At 38.0% G+C, this 15,817-nt stretch overlaps 1 protein-coding gene across 2 annotated transcripts in view; it reads right to left on the bottom strand.

The window, feature by feature from the left end:
* TOMM70 (translocase of outer mitochondrial membrane 70) overlaps nucleotides 1-15,817 on the bottom strand; it is a 38,707-nt gene that overhangs the window by 18,412 nt on the left and 4,478 nt on the right. For both annotated transcript variants that reach the window (XR_008374869.1, XM_053564483.1), the window contains exons 2-4: nucleotides 4,850-5,023; nucleotides 2,753-2,879; nucleotides 105-214 (exon numbers count right to left, since the gene is read on the bottom strand). Coding sequence is in view for 1 of the 2 variants with exons in the window: in XM_053564483.1 (XP_053420458.1) it covers nucleotides 105-214; nucleotides 2,753-2,879; nucleotides 4,850-5,023 (411 nt within the window). In the remaining variant the exon portion in view is untranslated. The remainder of the gene's footprint in view (nucleotides 1-104; nucleotides 215-2,752; nucleotides 2,880-4,849; nucleotides 5,024-15,817) is intronic.

Genomic DNA, 15,817 nt, shown 5'->3' on the forward strand with positions numbered 1-15,817 from the left:
GTTACCATTACTACTATGTCCAAGTTTAAGCAGCATAAACTAGAAATGGCCCTTCACAATATACAAAGTACTACCCCTCTATTACCCAACTCAGAATCATTTACCTTGTATTTTTCTTTGGCTTTCTCTTTTCCAAGAAGTTTAAGAACTTTATCAGCTAATAGCATGCTTTGTTGATTTTGGAAACCTTCTAATATACACACAGCAGTGACATCTAGAAATGATGGCAAACACAAGAGTAAATTAGAAATTGTTGTAAAGATGGTCAGTAGCATCAAATGGGCACAATGTAATTACAGAAAGCTAAAATACATTCATGGCCTGTAGGGACTGTTTCATTTAATAAACTGGCTTCTTTTTTTGGCAGTGGTGGTTATTGCTCTGTTGCCTGGATGAAGTGCAACAGCATCATCACAGCTTACTGCAACCTCAAACTCATGGGTTCAAGTGATACTCCTGCCTCAGGCTCCTGGTAGCTGGGACTACAAGTGCGCACTACAACACCTGGCTAATTTTCCTATTTTTTTGTAGAGATAGGGTCTCACTCTTGCTCAAGCTGGTCTTGAACTCCTGAGCTTAAGTAATCCTGCTCGCTGGGCCTCCCAAAGTGCTAGGATTACAGGTGTGAGCCACCGTGCCCAGCCCTAAACTAGCTATTTTTTTTTTTTTTTTATTTTTTTTGTAGAGACAGAGTCTCACTTTATGGCCCTTGGTAGAGTGCCGTGGCCTCACACAGCTCACAGCAACCTCCAACTCCTGGGCTTCAGTGATTCTCTTGCCTCAGCCTCCCGAGTAGCTGGGACTACAGGCACCCGCCACAACGCCCGGCTATTTTTTGGCTGCAGTTTGGCCGGGGCCGGGTTAGAACCCGTCACCCTCGGTATATGGGGCCGGCGCCCTACCCACTGAGCCACAGGCGCCACCCTAAACTAGCTATTTTATATACTATGTGACCAAACTGAAAGCTCAAAAAAGTTATCCTACTTCCATGGGTTCCATTTCCTCACCTGTGAAATGAAAGGCGCTATACTGCATGCTTTCTGATGTATCTCACTCCTCTAACATTCTATATATACCAAATAAAACAAGAAATCTAGGTATATTCTCTTTTCTAAGAATAACTCTTAAGGCAAAAAACAAACAAAAAAAAACATAGTGTGGCTTTCTCATGTCTTTTTTTTTTTTTTGTAGACAGTCTCACTTTACCGCCCTAGGTAGAGGGCTATGATGTCACATGACTCACAGCAACCTCTAGCTCTTGGGCTTACGCGATTCTCTTGCCTCAGCCTCCCGAGTAGCTGGGACTACAGGCGCCCGCCACGACGCCCGGCTATTTTTTGGTTGCAGTTTGGCCGGGGCTGGGTTTGAACCCACCACCCTCGGCATATGGGGCCGGTGCCCTACTCACTGAGCCACAGGCGCCGCGCATGTCTAGTCTTTTTTATAGGCCTCAGAATTAATCCTTGTCTCTAAAGCCGTCTTGCTACACAATTCTGTGTGATTTTTTTTTTTTTCTTGGTTTTTGGCCGGGGCTGGGTTTGAACCCGCCACCTCCGGCACATGGGACTGGCGCCCTACTCCTTGAGCCACAGGCGCCGCCCTTGCTACACAATTCTGAAATAAATCTGCCTTAAAATACCCCTTTCATCTGGAAATGCCAGACAAGGTGATCTGAAACAGTTACATACCAATCAATGTGTATGCAGGGGGGAGGGGGAATGGTGGTCAGGGAATGTTTGTTTTTGAATGTCCCTGACGGGCTCCCCATTGGTATGCAACTGTGTTTAAAAAAAAAAAAAAAAATCAGTGGTTCCTTAACTTTTCAATCTTACATTCAATGTATTTAGACAATGGCTATCCCCTTTCTCTTTCTAAACTCAATTTCTCACAATTCCATACCCTTGCTCCTCCAAATAAGCCAATTTGCTGTTACATTAACCTGATAAACCAGGCTAGTGCCAGTCAGTCTTTTTATCATCTCATTTCTTCTATCTAAATTCCAATCTTCTCTCTACTTAGTATTAATACGTTACTAACTTCAAAGTCTAGCTCAAAACTCAGATTCTATAAAGCAATTCTTCTCCCATTGTCTACCAAAGTATGTGCCACTATGAAACATCAAATTTTGCTAAAATGCTCTCTAAAACATCCTCATTTAGTGATCTAAAATTTAAAGATTTTTCCTTTTAAAAATATATTTTAAAAAATAACAATAACTATGGGCAAATCTTAGTATTGATGCTTTTAAAGCAGATTTAAATATGTAGCTGAAAGAACTTTTAGACTGTAGAAATTACATTTTGATTTCATTCCATGTCATCTAGAAGAATGTACTTTATCAGCCAGTGGTAGCCAGGCACAGTGACTCACACCTGTAATCCTAGTACTTTGGGAGGCTGAGGGACCAGGGTAGCTGATTACTTGAAGCCAGGATCTTGAGAGTAGGCTGGGCAATATAGTGAGACCCTGTCTCTAAAAAAAAAAAAAATAGTTTAAAAATTAGCCAGGTGTAATGGCATGTGCCTATAGTCCTAGCTACTGGGGAGAATGAATCAGGAAGATCAGTTGAGCCCAGAAGTTCAAAGTTGCAGTGAGCTACGACTATACCCCTGTTCTCCAGCCTGGGGGACACACTGAGATCCTATCCCTAAAGAAAAAAAAAGAGAGAGGGAGAGTTTCATATATATTTACCAATGACTACAAAGACCTTAGTAATTGTCATATGTAAACACAAAAACACAAAAACCCTTACCTTCTAAACATTCCTTCTTATTGTCTAGCTTCTCATGGGCTTTTGCACGTCTAAAGAGAGCTTTCACATATTTGGGATTAAGTTCAACAGCCTTTGTACAATCTTGTGCCACCTCTTTCCATTTTTGCTGAAATTGAAAGTATTAAAAGAAAGTCACACTAGAAGAAGTAATGTTCAACAGAAATCAGTTTTCTAAATTTAACAGCCTGAGTATTAAGAGTCCAACAGAAAAATTATTTCTACTACAAAGAGTTAATATCCACAATACACTGTAAAAGCTCTTTAAAAATAGGAAATAGACATAATTAGGCCATCTCTCTATACCACCAAATCTACAAACCTACCTGCAGCTATGTACTCATACCATCATCTCCTTCTTCCCTCTGGTTAAAACTGGAAAAGGACCCATTTTCATCCAAGGCCAACCCTCCACTGGTTTCTGGATCCATACCCTCTCCACATCATGGACTTCACTACTTCAGATTATCCTTCTCTGCATCAATCTGTGGCCTCTCTACTGAATCATTCACATAAATACAAAAATACTTACTCTGATATTTTCTATCTTATAAAAATCTTCCTCTGATTTGACAACTCCCTATAGCTACTACCCTACTTCTCAGCTCCTCTTTATTGCCAAACCTTCAAAGACTTACCACTCTATTTGACTTTCACCTACTTCACTGGTGTTTCCTCTCAATTTCCTTTGCTAAATTTCCCCCCTCTACCTGGACTCTACATACTAAAATCCTTAAGACCTGATATCTTCTCTCTCCCTAGGTGACCACATCTGTTTTCTGGCTTTATAAGAATATCCAAAATTAGCTGACTCCTAAATTTATCTTTTTAACCTAGACTTCTCCTAAAATACAAGACATTTCTCAATTCAACTGTCTACTTGTCTCACTCCTTTCCCACCTGACCTTTTCCACTGAAATTCTAGCTTTTCTTCACCATTCACACCCAATGCAATAACAACTTCTGTAGGTCTTCCTCTTTCCTTCATGTCCAACCTAGGCTACTGCAATATCCTTACTTGGTCCTGTCTCCAGTCTTGCTTCCCTCATATATATATTTATTTTATTTTATTTTTTTATTATTTTTTTTTAAACTGAGTTTCACTCTCTTGCCCTGGATAGAGTGTTGTGGCATCAGGGTAGCCCACAACAACCTCAAACACCTGGGTTCAAGGGATCCTCTTGCCTCAGCCTCCCAAGGAGCTGGAACCATAGGCATGGGCCACCATGCCTGGCTAGTTTTTTCTGTTTTTTAGTAGAGATGGGGTCTTGCTTTGCTCAAGTAATCTACCTACCTTGGCCTCCCAGAGTGCTAGGATTACAGGCATGAGCCACAGTGCCCTGCCCTTCCAATATATTCTTGACAGTGAGAGCAATCCTAGATGATGTTTCTGCCCTGCTTAAAAATGTATCATTACACTCAGAATCAAATCCAAAGTCTACCATAATTCTAGAAGGATTTGCCTGATCTGGTCCCTGTCTATCTTTGTAATCTGACCTCTCTATATTCCAGAGACTTCCATACTTCTTAAACACACCAAACTCTTTCTTGCCTCAGAGCAATAACATAGCTTCCTCTATTTTAATACTCTATTCTTCATTGTTTCATTCATTAATCCACTACATAACCATACAAAGGCTGCTACATACAGACTTAAAAAAATGAAACAGATCCATATATATGCTGCAATGAAAAGCTATCCTAAATATGGTAGCACTGAAAAAAATATGTCACAAACAATATGTATAATAGGAACTCAACTTTGGTCGTTTTCCTTTTGCATATGCAACTATTACTTATATAGAAGAAAAAATGTTGAAGAAATAGCCTCAAACTGTTGTGGAGGATAGGGTCATCAGAAACTTTAATTGTCTATACTGTCTAATTTTATAAAATATAAAACATATTTAACTTTGGAGCATATTCATAACCAGCAAAACTAAAGTTTGTTCTTAAAAAAAGTAAAAACAACAAAAATCCTACTAATTTTTTCAAAAAAGCTTAAAAATGTATCACATTTGAGTAGCATTAACTGAAACGTAAATAAATAAAAAGAAAAAAAACACCTAAGGTACATACCAACTGTTCAAAGGCAGCAGCTCTGTTTTGATAAAATGTAGAAAGGTCGACATTCTTCTCTGTAGGACACAGACTAATAGCCTCGGTATAGCACTGAATAGCCTGTTCATATTTTCCTGCTTTAAAATATTTATTGCCTTTGTTCTTGGCTGCTTGAGCTCTATCAAGAGAGTTCTAAAACAAGAGGAAACAATTACTAAATGCTAATCAACATTCAGAAATGGACTTAGACCAGTGATTAAATGATAAACTGATAAAAGAAAAACAGAAGGACAGATGGCTGTTTACAGTTTAAGTTACTTCATATAAACATCTTTATGAGACACAGTCTTAGTGGCAGGATTGCTGAGTCAAAAGGCATATATGTATATATTTTTCTTTTCTTTTCTTTTTTTTTTTTTTTCTGAAATGGGTCTATTTTGCCCAGGCTGGTCTCAAACTCTTTGACTCAAGTGACTCCCAATTCCCTTCACCTCCCAAATACCTGGGATTACAGGCATGTACCACTGCACCCAGTTAAAAGGTTTACATATTCTTAATTTCAAAAACACTCAGACTTTTCCAAAAAGGCTATAGTGCTTTAAGCACTACTTTCCCATAATTCCTGCTAGCATTAGATATGATAACTATATTTAATTTTATGCTCATCTAATAAGCATAATACAGTGGTTCTCAAATGTCCCTTAGAGATTTGACAATGTCTTAAAACATTTTTGATCGTCACAACTACTGGCATGGGAGTAGGACTGGGGAGAGCAGGGAAGGCACTATAAACATCTAGTGAATAGGAACCAGGGACACTGCTAACATCCTGCAATGCACAAACATCCCCAAATGTCAACAGTGCCATAGTTAAGAAACCCTGGTATAAAGTAATATTGTAATATTATTTTCATTTGCACTTTCTTCACTGCTAATGAATTGAAAATCTTTTCACGTTTATTGGCCACTGGCTTTCTTATTCTGAAGACTACTTATTCATATACTTCGCTATTTTTTTCTGTTAGGCTGTTTGTCAATGGTGTAGAATAGGTATGTCCATCTTCATTACCATTCTTCCTTCAAGTCTCTTGTTTGCTCATCAATAAACCTCTTGTCCTTTTACATCTATCTCAGTGGCTGCTTTCTGGAAGACCAAATTCATATGCTTCATGTGTATAATATAGAAAAGTTGGTAGTTAATACCCACTGAGGAGAGTTTTGAATACTTTTACCAATATTTGGGAAGCAATAAATCTGGTTATCCAGGTTCTAGCCACTAGATCCAAGAACTTTGTGGCATGTCTTTGTCAGCGTCATGCAACTTCAACAGATAAGGCTCTATGAATGAATCCGTACACCTCCAACAGGTAGGCACTAACAGAGCAAAAGCTGAAATGTGTACCTCCACAAATAATTTAAAGAATCTGTGAAAGCCAACTGCTTGGGGCCAAGGGGATCTTTTAGTCACAAAGAAGAGACAGCAACTCTTTTCTTTTCTCCCCTACTCTTGCTTCATTTTTCTTTCCTGCTTTTTCCCCTCTGCTTACCTATTGTTTTTCTTCTTTTGTGCAACTATGGTTATGGTTCTTTTTAAAAAGTATACTCTGCAAAGCATTTGTAGGAAACTCTTAAGTATCTAAGTTCAGAATGTTATATAGCTAGTTTAAGCTACATAGGGTCAATAAGAAATAAGTATAGTAACAATAGGTGAATTTAAATTTTTCCATTTGTCAATAGCCTTAATCATCTTCCAAACACTAAAATTTATGTTAAACAGGCTGGGCACGGTGGCTCATGCCTGTAATCCCAGCACTCTGGGAGGTTGAGGCGGGCAAATCGCCTGAGCTCACAGGTTCAAGACCAGTCTGAGCAAGAGTGAGACCCTGCCTCTAAAAATAGCCGGGCATTGTGGTGGGTAGTCCCAGCTACTTGGGAAGGTGAAGCAAGAGAATCGCTTGAGCCCAGGAGTCTGCGGTTGCTGGGAGCACTCAACACCACAGCACTCAACTGGGGGCAACAAAGTGAGACTCAGTCTCAAAAAAAAAAAAGTAGCAGCCTTGAAACACATTTCAAGGATCCACATGTTTCAGGACTGTGAACTAAACTGACACAGAAACACCCACAACATCAGAAAAGCAGGAATCCTTTAAGTAGCTGTAAGGCTCTGAGAGGCAACCATCATGATTGCTGGAAAATCTGTATGAGATAACCTGAGCAATCTTAATCTTCCTACTCCACTGGAGAGAAGCTAAAGCCAGACTGAAGTTAGGCTGTGTCACTTAGAAGTGAGGGAGGCACTACACTTAAGAGACAAGCCACAGGCATATTTTACCTCTGTCTTTCAAGAGCCCACACAATTAAAAATTACTAACACTAAATGAAAATCAGTATGTAAACGAGAAGCACCCAAAGAGAAAACCAGTATCTGAGAAAGCAGGGTAAACCAAGCAAATAGAAAATTTACTATCAGAGAAATGAGAGGTTATCTTGCAATCAAAAAACAAAAAAGGCTGCTTTTAAAGAGGCTAGAAATCTTGAAAAAGAAAAAGGATTATTACAATTAACTCAATGAACAGGCTGTATATTAGAACAGCACAGCTGAGGAGCAAACTGCAAAGTAACAAGTAGAGGGTGGAGCCAAGGAAACCTATCAGAATATCATGAAAATAGAGGACAGAGAGGTGGGAAGTTTGGAGAAAAAGTTAAATGACATGGAGTATAAATCCAGAAGTTCCAACATTTGCCTAAAAGTTCTAGAAGGAAAGGCATAGGAGAGTCTAAGGAAATCATTCCTGGAGCAGAAAGAAAAATGATACACATTTTTAAACACAGTATGGGAAAATTTCACAACAAAAATCCCCACGATGTTTAAGAAGAAAAAACAGATTAACTTCAAAAGAAAAAGAACCAATCTGGTGCCAGACTACCACTAACATTTGGTACTAAATGCCAATTTAAATAACAATTTCAAAGTTCTGAAGAAAGTACTTCGAATCTTATATCTAGTATATAATCTTATACCTAGTCAAACTAGCACTAGAGGCTGCACACAACAATAAGAATGGAAACATACAACTATAACTTTACCACCACAAATAAATTCCAAAGTGGGGAAATAACCAATCAAAAAAACCCAAAAAGGTAGAAAGGAGTGCAAATGAAGAAACAAAAAAGCAGAGTAAATATAACAACAGTCATTGAACATGTCAATAGCAACAATGAATGTGAATAGGTTACAGCCCCATATTCAAAGACAGATCATCAACCTGAAACCCACAATAACTGCACACTACCTATAGAGCACAACGTGAAATAAAACAGAGGTTAAAAAAAGTAAGTTATAGAAGGCAAATATTAACAAAAAGAAGACAGTCTCAGACAAAACACCATTCAAAAGCATCAGATGAAGCACAGATACCATCTGCCAAAAAAGACACAATAATTATGAACCTTTATGTGTTGAAAAAAGCTTTAAAATAAAGATAAAGCTTTGATATTAAATAAAAATAAAAGAAAAACATTATTTTAACTCCTTGTAATAAGTTTTCAATGTTTCTAAGTCATTGAAAATCTACCTAGGGGCGGCACCTGTGGCTCAGTCGGTAAGGCGCCAGCCCCATATACCAAGGGTGGCAGGTTCAAACCCGGCCCCAGCTGAACTGCAACCAAAAAATAGCTGGGCGTTGTGGCGGGCGCCTGTAGTCCCAGCTACTCGGGAGGCTGAGGCAAGAGAATTGCTTAAGCCCAGGAGCTGGAGGTTGCTGTGAGCTGTGTGATGCCACGGCACTCTACCGAGGGCCATAAAGTGAGACTCTGTCTCTACAAAAAAAAAAAAAAAGAAAATCTACCTAATATACTATGTATACCCTAAAACACTAAGGACTCTTTATGTAGAATAAAATGTGGCACATTAAAATGCTTATGAGATGTATTTAGTACTTTAAAGATTTACAGATTAAATAAAAAGAACACTCTCTGGGCAGAGTAAATAATTTTGCTTCGTTAGCAAAAACAAGCAATAAAATCTTTCCCGTCTACCAGAAGGCTAAGACTAAAACCATACACAAGAATACAAATAGAAGCAGTAAAACTGCCTAAAATTGACAAATGAAAAGAACAGAACCTAAGAATCTAGAGAGAGAGGTATGCAAGGCTTCCTCTTTTTAGAAAAATGGATACTTCTTATTTTTATATAGCAAAATCTAAACAACCTAAAGCCAACCATTTGAATCTTTCAAATCTATTTACTTCCAATTAGTCAAGTTTTTAACAATTTCCTTCTAAAAATTATTAAGAATACTTAAACTCCAAAGGCTAAAGTCCAAGCTAATTTCCTATTGTACTGAAGAAAAATGGTGCCCTCAATGAAAAGGATCACATTACATAGGCAATTAACCAAACTGCAAATTTTCTTCCGCTGCTTCTCCACTGCCACTCCAGAAAGTAACCAAACCATGTTTGTGGACAGCACAATCTTGGTGAACATCCCCTATCACCTTCTGCTCACCCCCCATTCCCTTCTGTCCAATTGCTTACCTTCATCAATAAAAATGCAGAGAAAGGATGTTAAGACAACAGAAAAGCTACTTGTTTGGGCCTGACAGAATTTAAGACAAAAAGCTTGTTAGTACAATGCTGGTTTCATCAATCAACACCAGCTTTCTGCTCTGCCAGGAAGTAGATCCTATTTTCACAACATTGGAGCCAAATATCAGACAGAAGTTAAAACAAATGTCCTACAGGAAAAGGTCTAACCAGAGTTGTCCAACCTGCAAGCCATAGGTTTTTTGAGAACTCTTTTTGGCTTATCTGTAGTGTTGGACATCACAAAAAGTATGCAAAGACTTTTTTTTTTTTGCAGTTTTTGGCTGGGGCTGGGTGTGAACCACCACCTCTGGCATATGGGGCTGGCGCCCTACTCCTTTGAGCCACAGGCCCCACCCCAAAGACCTTTTTTTTTGGCTAATCAAAAAATGAAATGTGTGGCCCAAAACAACTCCTATTATACAACTACCAATTTTTTACAACGAAAGGGATTTTAATTCTATGTCACAGAAATCCTTTGTCCTGCTTTTTCGTCACTCTTCCCTCTGTTTACCTTCTCAAACTATGCTAAGAACTTTCAGAATTAAAAGGTAAAGACAGAAAATAAGCCCGAAGACAATTTTGAAAGTATGTATTTATAAGTGAGAAATGAAGACACAGAGATCTAAAACACAACAGGAATACCCCGAACCATTAGTATATTTTCATGTGGTCTATTTGCCTGTGCAAAAGCTGCTTAACTGATTTAAAAGACTATAAAGACACCAATTAATGTTACTGGGAAAACTTTTCAAAGTTCCATAATATTTCACAAGAAAATCCTCTAAGAATGGATCTTTCCCCTTCATTTCGTACAAAAAATTAGTTTCTAATTGATCTGAAAGCTCCTTTTAACAAGTTATCTGGATCATGTCATTTTATCTCTATTCCCTCCAAAACCCTCCAATAGCCTACACACAAGACTTAATTCCTCTGTTAGCCCACTTTCGCCATTCTGGCCCCCTACATCTAAGATTGGTAGGTTGAAAAACACTAATCTCTTTGTAAAAGGAAACAGTTTGAAAAGGATTAGGCACTATGTATTCAATATCCAAAGAAAATAACACAGGGGCATAAATTAAACTTTGTGAATACTAGTAAGAATATGGTATAAATTATGAAAAAGAAAAGACATTTACTTCTGCCTACTATGTCACACAATCTAAGTAATACTTTAAATGATCTACTAGAAAATCTGGCTTTTCTCATCCTTTTCCAAGTTTCGTCTCCTCATAATGAGTTACTGTCAGCAGAGTAAACCCCCTGTGATTCTCCTAAATAAATTCAACACATATTTAAATATATGGCTCATATTTGGAGCCAAATCTTATAGGGAATTCTGAAGTTAAGGCATCAAGTAAAAATTATTAACTGTTAAAATTACTTCTGAAAAATTCTTTTCTTTTCTTTTTTTTGAGACATAGTCTCAAGCTGTTGCTCTGGGTAAAGTGCCGTGGCGTCACAGCTCACAGCTAGCTGGCCTGAGCTGGGTTCAAACCTGCCAGCCTCAGTGTATGTGGCCAGAGCCCTACCCACTGAGCTACAGGTGCCGCCTGAAAAAATTCTTTAGAAGACTATTACATTGGAGATATAAAGTCAGTGCCATTATTATTCCCATTTTGCACATGAAGCTATTGAAGCCTAGAGTGGTTGAAAAACTTTCCCAAAGCAGGATTCAAATTCAAGCAATCTGACCTCAGATTGCCTGAACTTTACTTGTACACAGCATGGATGATGTGGTTGGCTTATATTTAGGGGCCATGTTTTACAAAGAATATAAATCTTTATCATTAGAAGCATGCTCAAATTCAAACTCTGGACTGAAACAAAGAAAACAGACTGAGGTATCAATATCTTGCTCACTAAAGGACATAAGGTCACTAAGACAAATAGAAACACGAGTGCAATCAGATCTTTTTCTTTATTTTTGCCAAGCAAGTACAGCAGAACCTCTGTAAGCTGACCACCCCTCAAGGGTCTATAACAAACTGGTCAACATATGGAGGTGGTCACTATAAGGAACTAGGCTTACGGTGCTGATACATAACATGTGGTGCATGTCCAGACTATGAAAATTAGATCAACTTATGGAAGTGGTCAGTTATGGAGGTTCTACGTGATTCATTTTAGTTGACATGATTTTACTGTACAACCAGCAACAGCATAGTCTTTATCTTGAAGGAACATACCAGGTGCCACTGCAGAAAAAAATAAACTGACATCCTCTCAAAAGAACTACCACCAATCCAAACATTAAAGAAAAAGTATAGTCATGTGTCACATAATGATGTTTCAGTCAATGATGGACTGAATACACAACAACAGCCCCATAAGATTATAAGGGAGCTGATTTGCCAGCCAGCAATGATGCAGCTGTTGCAATGCATTTCTCATGCTTTTGTAGTGACACTGATGTAAACAAACCTACTGTTCCACTGCCAGTCACACAAAAGTACAGCACGATAATCATGTACTGTACCTAATACAACTATGATACTGGTTTATGTGTTTGCTATACATATACTATCATTTTTATCATTATTTTAAGAGTAAGCTCCTTCCGTTTATTTTTTTTTTTTTTAAGTTAACTGTAAAACAGCCTCAGGCAGGTCCTTCAAGAGGTATTCCAGAAGAAGGCATTCTTACCATAGAAGACGACAGCTCCATGTGTAAGTTACTGTCCCTGAAGTCCTTCCAACGAATGGGACAAGATATGGAGGTGGAAGACAGTGACAGTGATGATTCTGAATTCGTGTAGGCCTAGGCTAGTGTGTTTGTTTCTTAGCATTTAACACAAAAGTTTAAAGTTAAAAAATAAGAAAAGGCTTGAAGAAAAAGGATTTAAAGAAAATATTTGTGTAAAGCTGTACATTGTTTGTTTTAAGCTGTTATTATAAAAGCTTAAAAAGTAGAAAAAAGTTTATAAGGTTAAAAGTTACAGTAAGCTAAGGTTAATCATTGAAGCAAAATGCTTTTAATACATTTAGGGCAGCCTAAGTGTACAGTTTTTGTATAGACTACAGCAGCGTTCAGTAATGTCTGAGGCTTTCACATTCACTTACCACTCATTGGCTTACCTACAACAACTTTCAGTTCAACAAGCTTTATGCTAAGTGCCCTATACAGGTATACTTTTTTAAACCTGTTTTTTTCATACTTTTACTTTATCTTATCTGTATGTAGATACACAAATACCACTGTTACACTTGCCTTCAATACACTAACATGCTGTATAGGTTTGTAAGCTACAAAAAATAGGCTATACCATCTCACCTAGGTGTGTAATAGGCTATGCTGCCTAGGTTTCTGCAAGTATACTCTATAATGTTCCCATAATGAAACTGCCTGAGGATGCATTTCTCAGAATGTATCGCCACTGTAAAGCAACATGTGACATACATTAGATGATTAGCAAATATGCAGCTGACAAGCAGAAAATTATTAAAGAGTAGCAAATGTATATACACATATATGTAAATCCAAAACTATATAAGACACAGGATCAAAAGCTAAGAACTCAGGTAATAAATCTAAGAAAACAATGAGAAACATTAAATATGTCTTTTCTCTCTTCAGCAAACATTTATGTGTACCGAAAGTCGTCAAACAAGAGGCAAACCTAGCTCCCCACCCCAATTTGAAGAGGCAAAACCTACTCTGGAAAACAAGTTACATTTTGAAAGGAAAGCTATAGATCTTAATATACATAGATATTCAGGTAAGAAAACAATCAGCGAGTTTGCTTAAGATGAAGCTCACAACGATCTTCAGGACAAGTACTCCAGGGAGGAATAACAATCCTAAAAAGATTAGTGTACACAGAAGTTCACAGAAATAGCCTGGGAAACAATAGCCTCTAAAAACAAGTCTCACAACATTGACTACAGGACAGAAAGCTTTCCAATGATATATATCTGCCAATAAGGAACCAGTGAAAATTCTACCAAGTGTTTATAAAAATGTTATCCTGATGATAACATACAGTCACTGTGAAAGAAAAGGAGACACAATTAGCTACATTACTCTACGTATGAGAAATAAAACATACTAACTTGTCACCATAATGTTACACTTACCTCCAGTTATAACATCCAACAGGTGGAAGAGGTGGTTTGCGAACAAACGATTCTCTTAAAAAGATTTTATTTTCTTAAATTTGCCAAACTCAAAAAGCATATTTATCATATTTGAATCCCAGTTTTACAGAAGTAGCTATCAACTCTGGAACACTTACTACATGAGAAACAATTTTTCAATACTTATTGACCAATTGTTACTTTTATATGCATCAAACCTACAATAATAAGATATCTGAAATAATAAGGAATCAAACCTAGTAAGACAATCCTTTCTCATCTCATGTCCTGAAATTTTAAAAGTCCACAATCGACCCTATCTACTAAATCATAATACAAAGCACTCTTTACCTAAGAACCTACATATAAGAAGGCTGTTTCTGCCAGATTATGGTTGTAGGTCACGTAAAGTCAAGTGATTTATAAAAAGAATGCCTAAATGAGGTTTAAGACTATTATAGTAAAAATGGAAAGCTGGAAATTTTGAAAAAATACACAATTTGAACAATTTTATACATACATAAATAGACTTGTAGATATTAAAGGAGCCCCTTAATTATTAGTCAAAGAATACAGCTTCATTCACTCACTCAAAACCTGCTATGTGCCAGGCATTTTATTAGATTCTGAGAATATAATGGTAAACAAGATACAGCCAGTCGTGGCCTTCACAGACTGAAGAATATAACATACCAGGATGTTATGAAATCACAGGTGGTGTGCGTAAGAAAAGAGGGGTTTGACACAAGGTGAAATAATCTCTATGTTGTCACTTGAAGGATGAAAAGAGGAGGGGCAGTGTTCACAGAACATATGAAGGCCAAAATAAAGAGTGGCAAGAGATGAAGAGGTAAGCAGAATCAAGACCCTAAATCATAAGAAGTTTGAACTTTACCTTGTGGACAATGATCAACAAACCACTCAACTGTTTTAAACATGGGACTGATGCGATTTACTCTAGCAATAACAAAAGGGATTGGAGGAAAATGAAAAAAGTAATTGGGAAATGACAGCAGCGGGAATGGAATAATCAGCTATTTAAGACATGTTTATGTCATGGGAGTTTTCTGGATGTGTTTATAGATCAGATGTGAAGCATATGAGAAAAGTAAAAATCTTACAGATGACATCGAAGTTTCTGGCCTGGGAAATTAATTAACAAGGGGCATTCTTAGGAAAAAGAGGAGCCTGAATGTGAAACACTTGTGAGGTAATGATTGAAGATTCTCTTTTAAGTTGGGCCTCATGAGAATTCTGGGCAAGAGACAAGAAATTAAAAAGCTATAGACAAGAAAATGGGGTGCCTAAGTTCAAGGCGGGTGGATCACCTGAGCTCAGGAGTTCAAGACCATCCCAAGCAAAGCAAGACCCCATCTCTATCAAAAACAGAAAAACTAGCCGGACGTTGTGGCAGGTGCCTTAGTCCCACCTACTCAGGAGGCTGAGAAAGGAGAATCACGTTAGCCAAGAGCAATGATGTCACAGCACTCTATCCAAGGCAACTAAGTGAGACTCTACCTAAAAAAAAAAAAAAAGACTCAGCACCCATAGCACAGTGGTTACCATGACAGCCACATACACCAAGGCTGGCGGGTTTGATCCCAGCCAGGGCCAACTAAACAACAATGACAACTACAACAAAAAATAGCTGAGTGTTGTGGCAGGTGCCTGTAGTCTCAGCTACTCGGGAGACTGAGACAAGAGGTTCACTTAAGCCCAAGAGTTTGAGGTTGCCATGAGCTGTGATGCCATAGCACTCTACTGAGGGCGACACAGTGAGACTCTGTCTCAAAAAAAAGAAAAAAGCGCTAAGTGAAGCAAGTGAAGGGTAAACTAGCATCCAGGGAACATGCAGAGTGTAAGACAAAAATGCTTATGATAAAAATGGAAGAAGCAGGAAAAAAGCCTGGATAGAAGGCTAAGAATCAGTGAAGGAGATATCAAAATATTAAAAAAATAAGAAAGAAAAATGTAATATCTCAGAAGCAACAGGAAAAATTATGAAATTAAGAGTACGTCAGCTAGGCATAATGACTTAAGCCTGTAAATCCAGCACTTCGGGAGACTTATCTGGGATGATGATTTGAGGCCAAGAGTTTGACACCAAGCTGGGTAACAGAGCGAGACCCTGTCTCCATAAAAATTAAAAATAGAAAAATTAGCTGGGTGTGGTGGTAGGCACCTGTAGTCCCAGCTACTTGGGAGGCTAAGACTGGAGGATCACTTGGGCCAGTTTGAGGCTGCAGTGAGCTCTATGACTGTGCCATTGAACCCTAGCCTGGATAGCAGAGTTAGACTTTTATCTCTTAAAAACAAAGATAAATAA

The sequence above is a fragment of the Nycticebus coucang genome, chromosome 16 (assembly GCF_027406575.1).
Source record: "Nycticebus coucang isolate mNycCou1 chromosome 16, mNycCou1.pri, whole genome shotgun sequence".
In the NCBI taxonomy this organism is placed as follows: Eukaryota; Metazoa; Chordata; class Mammalia; order Primates; family Lorisidae; genus Nycticebus; species Nycticebus coucang.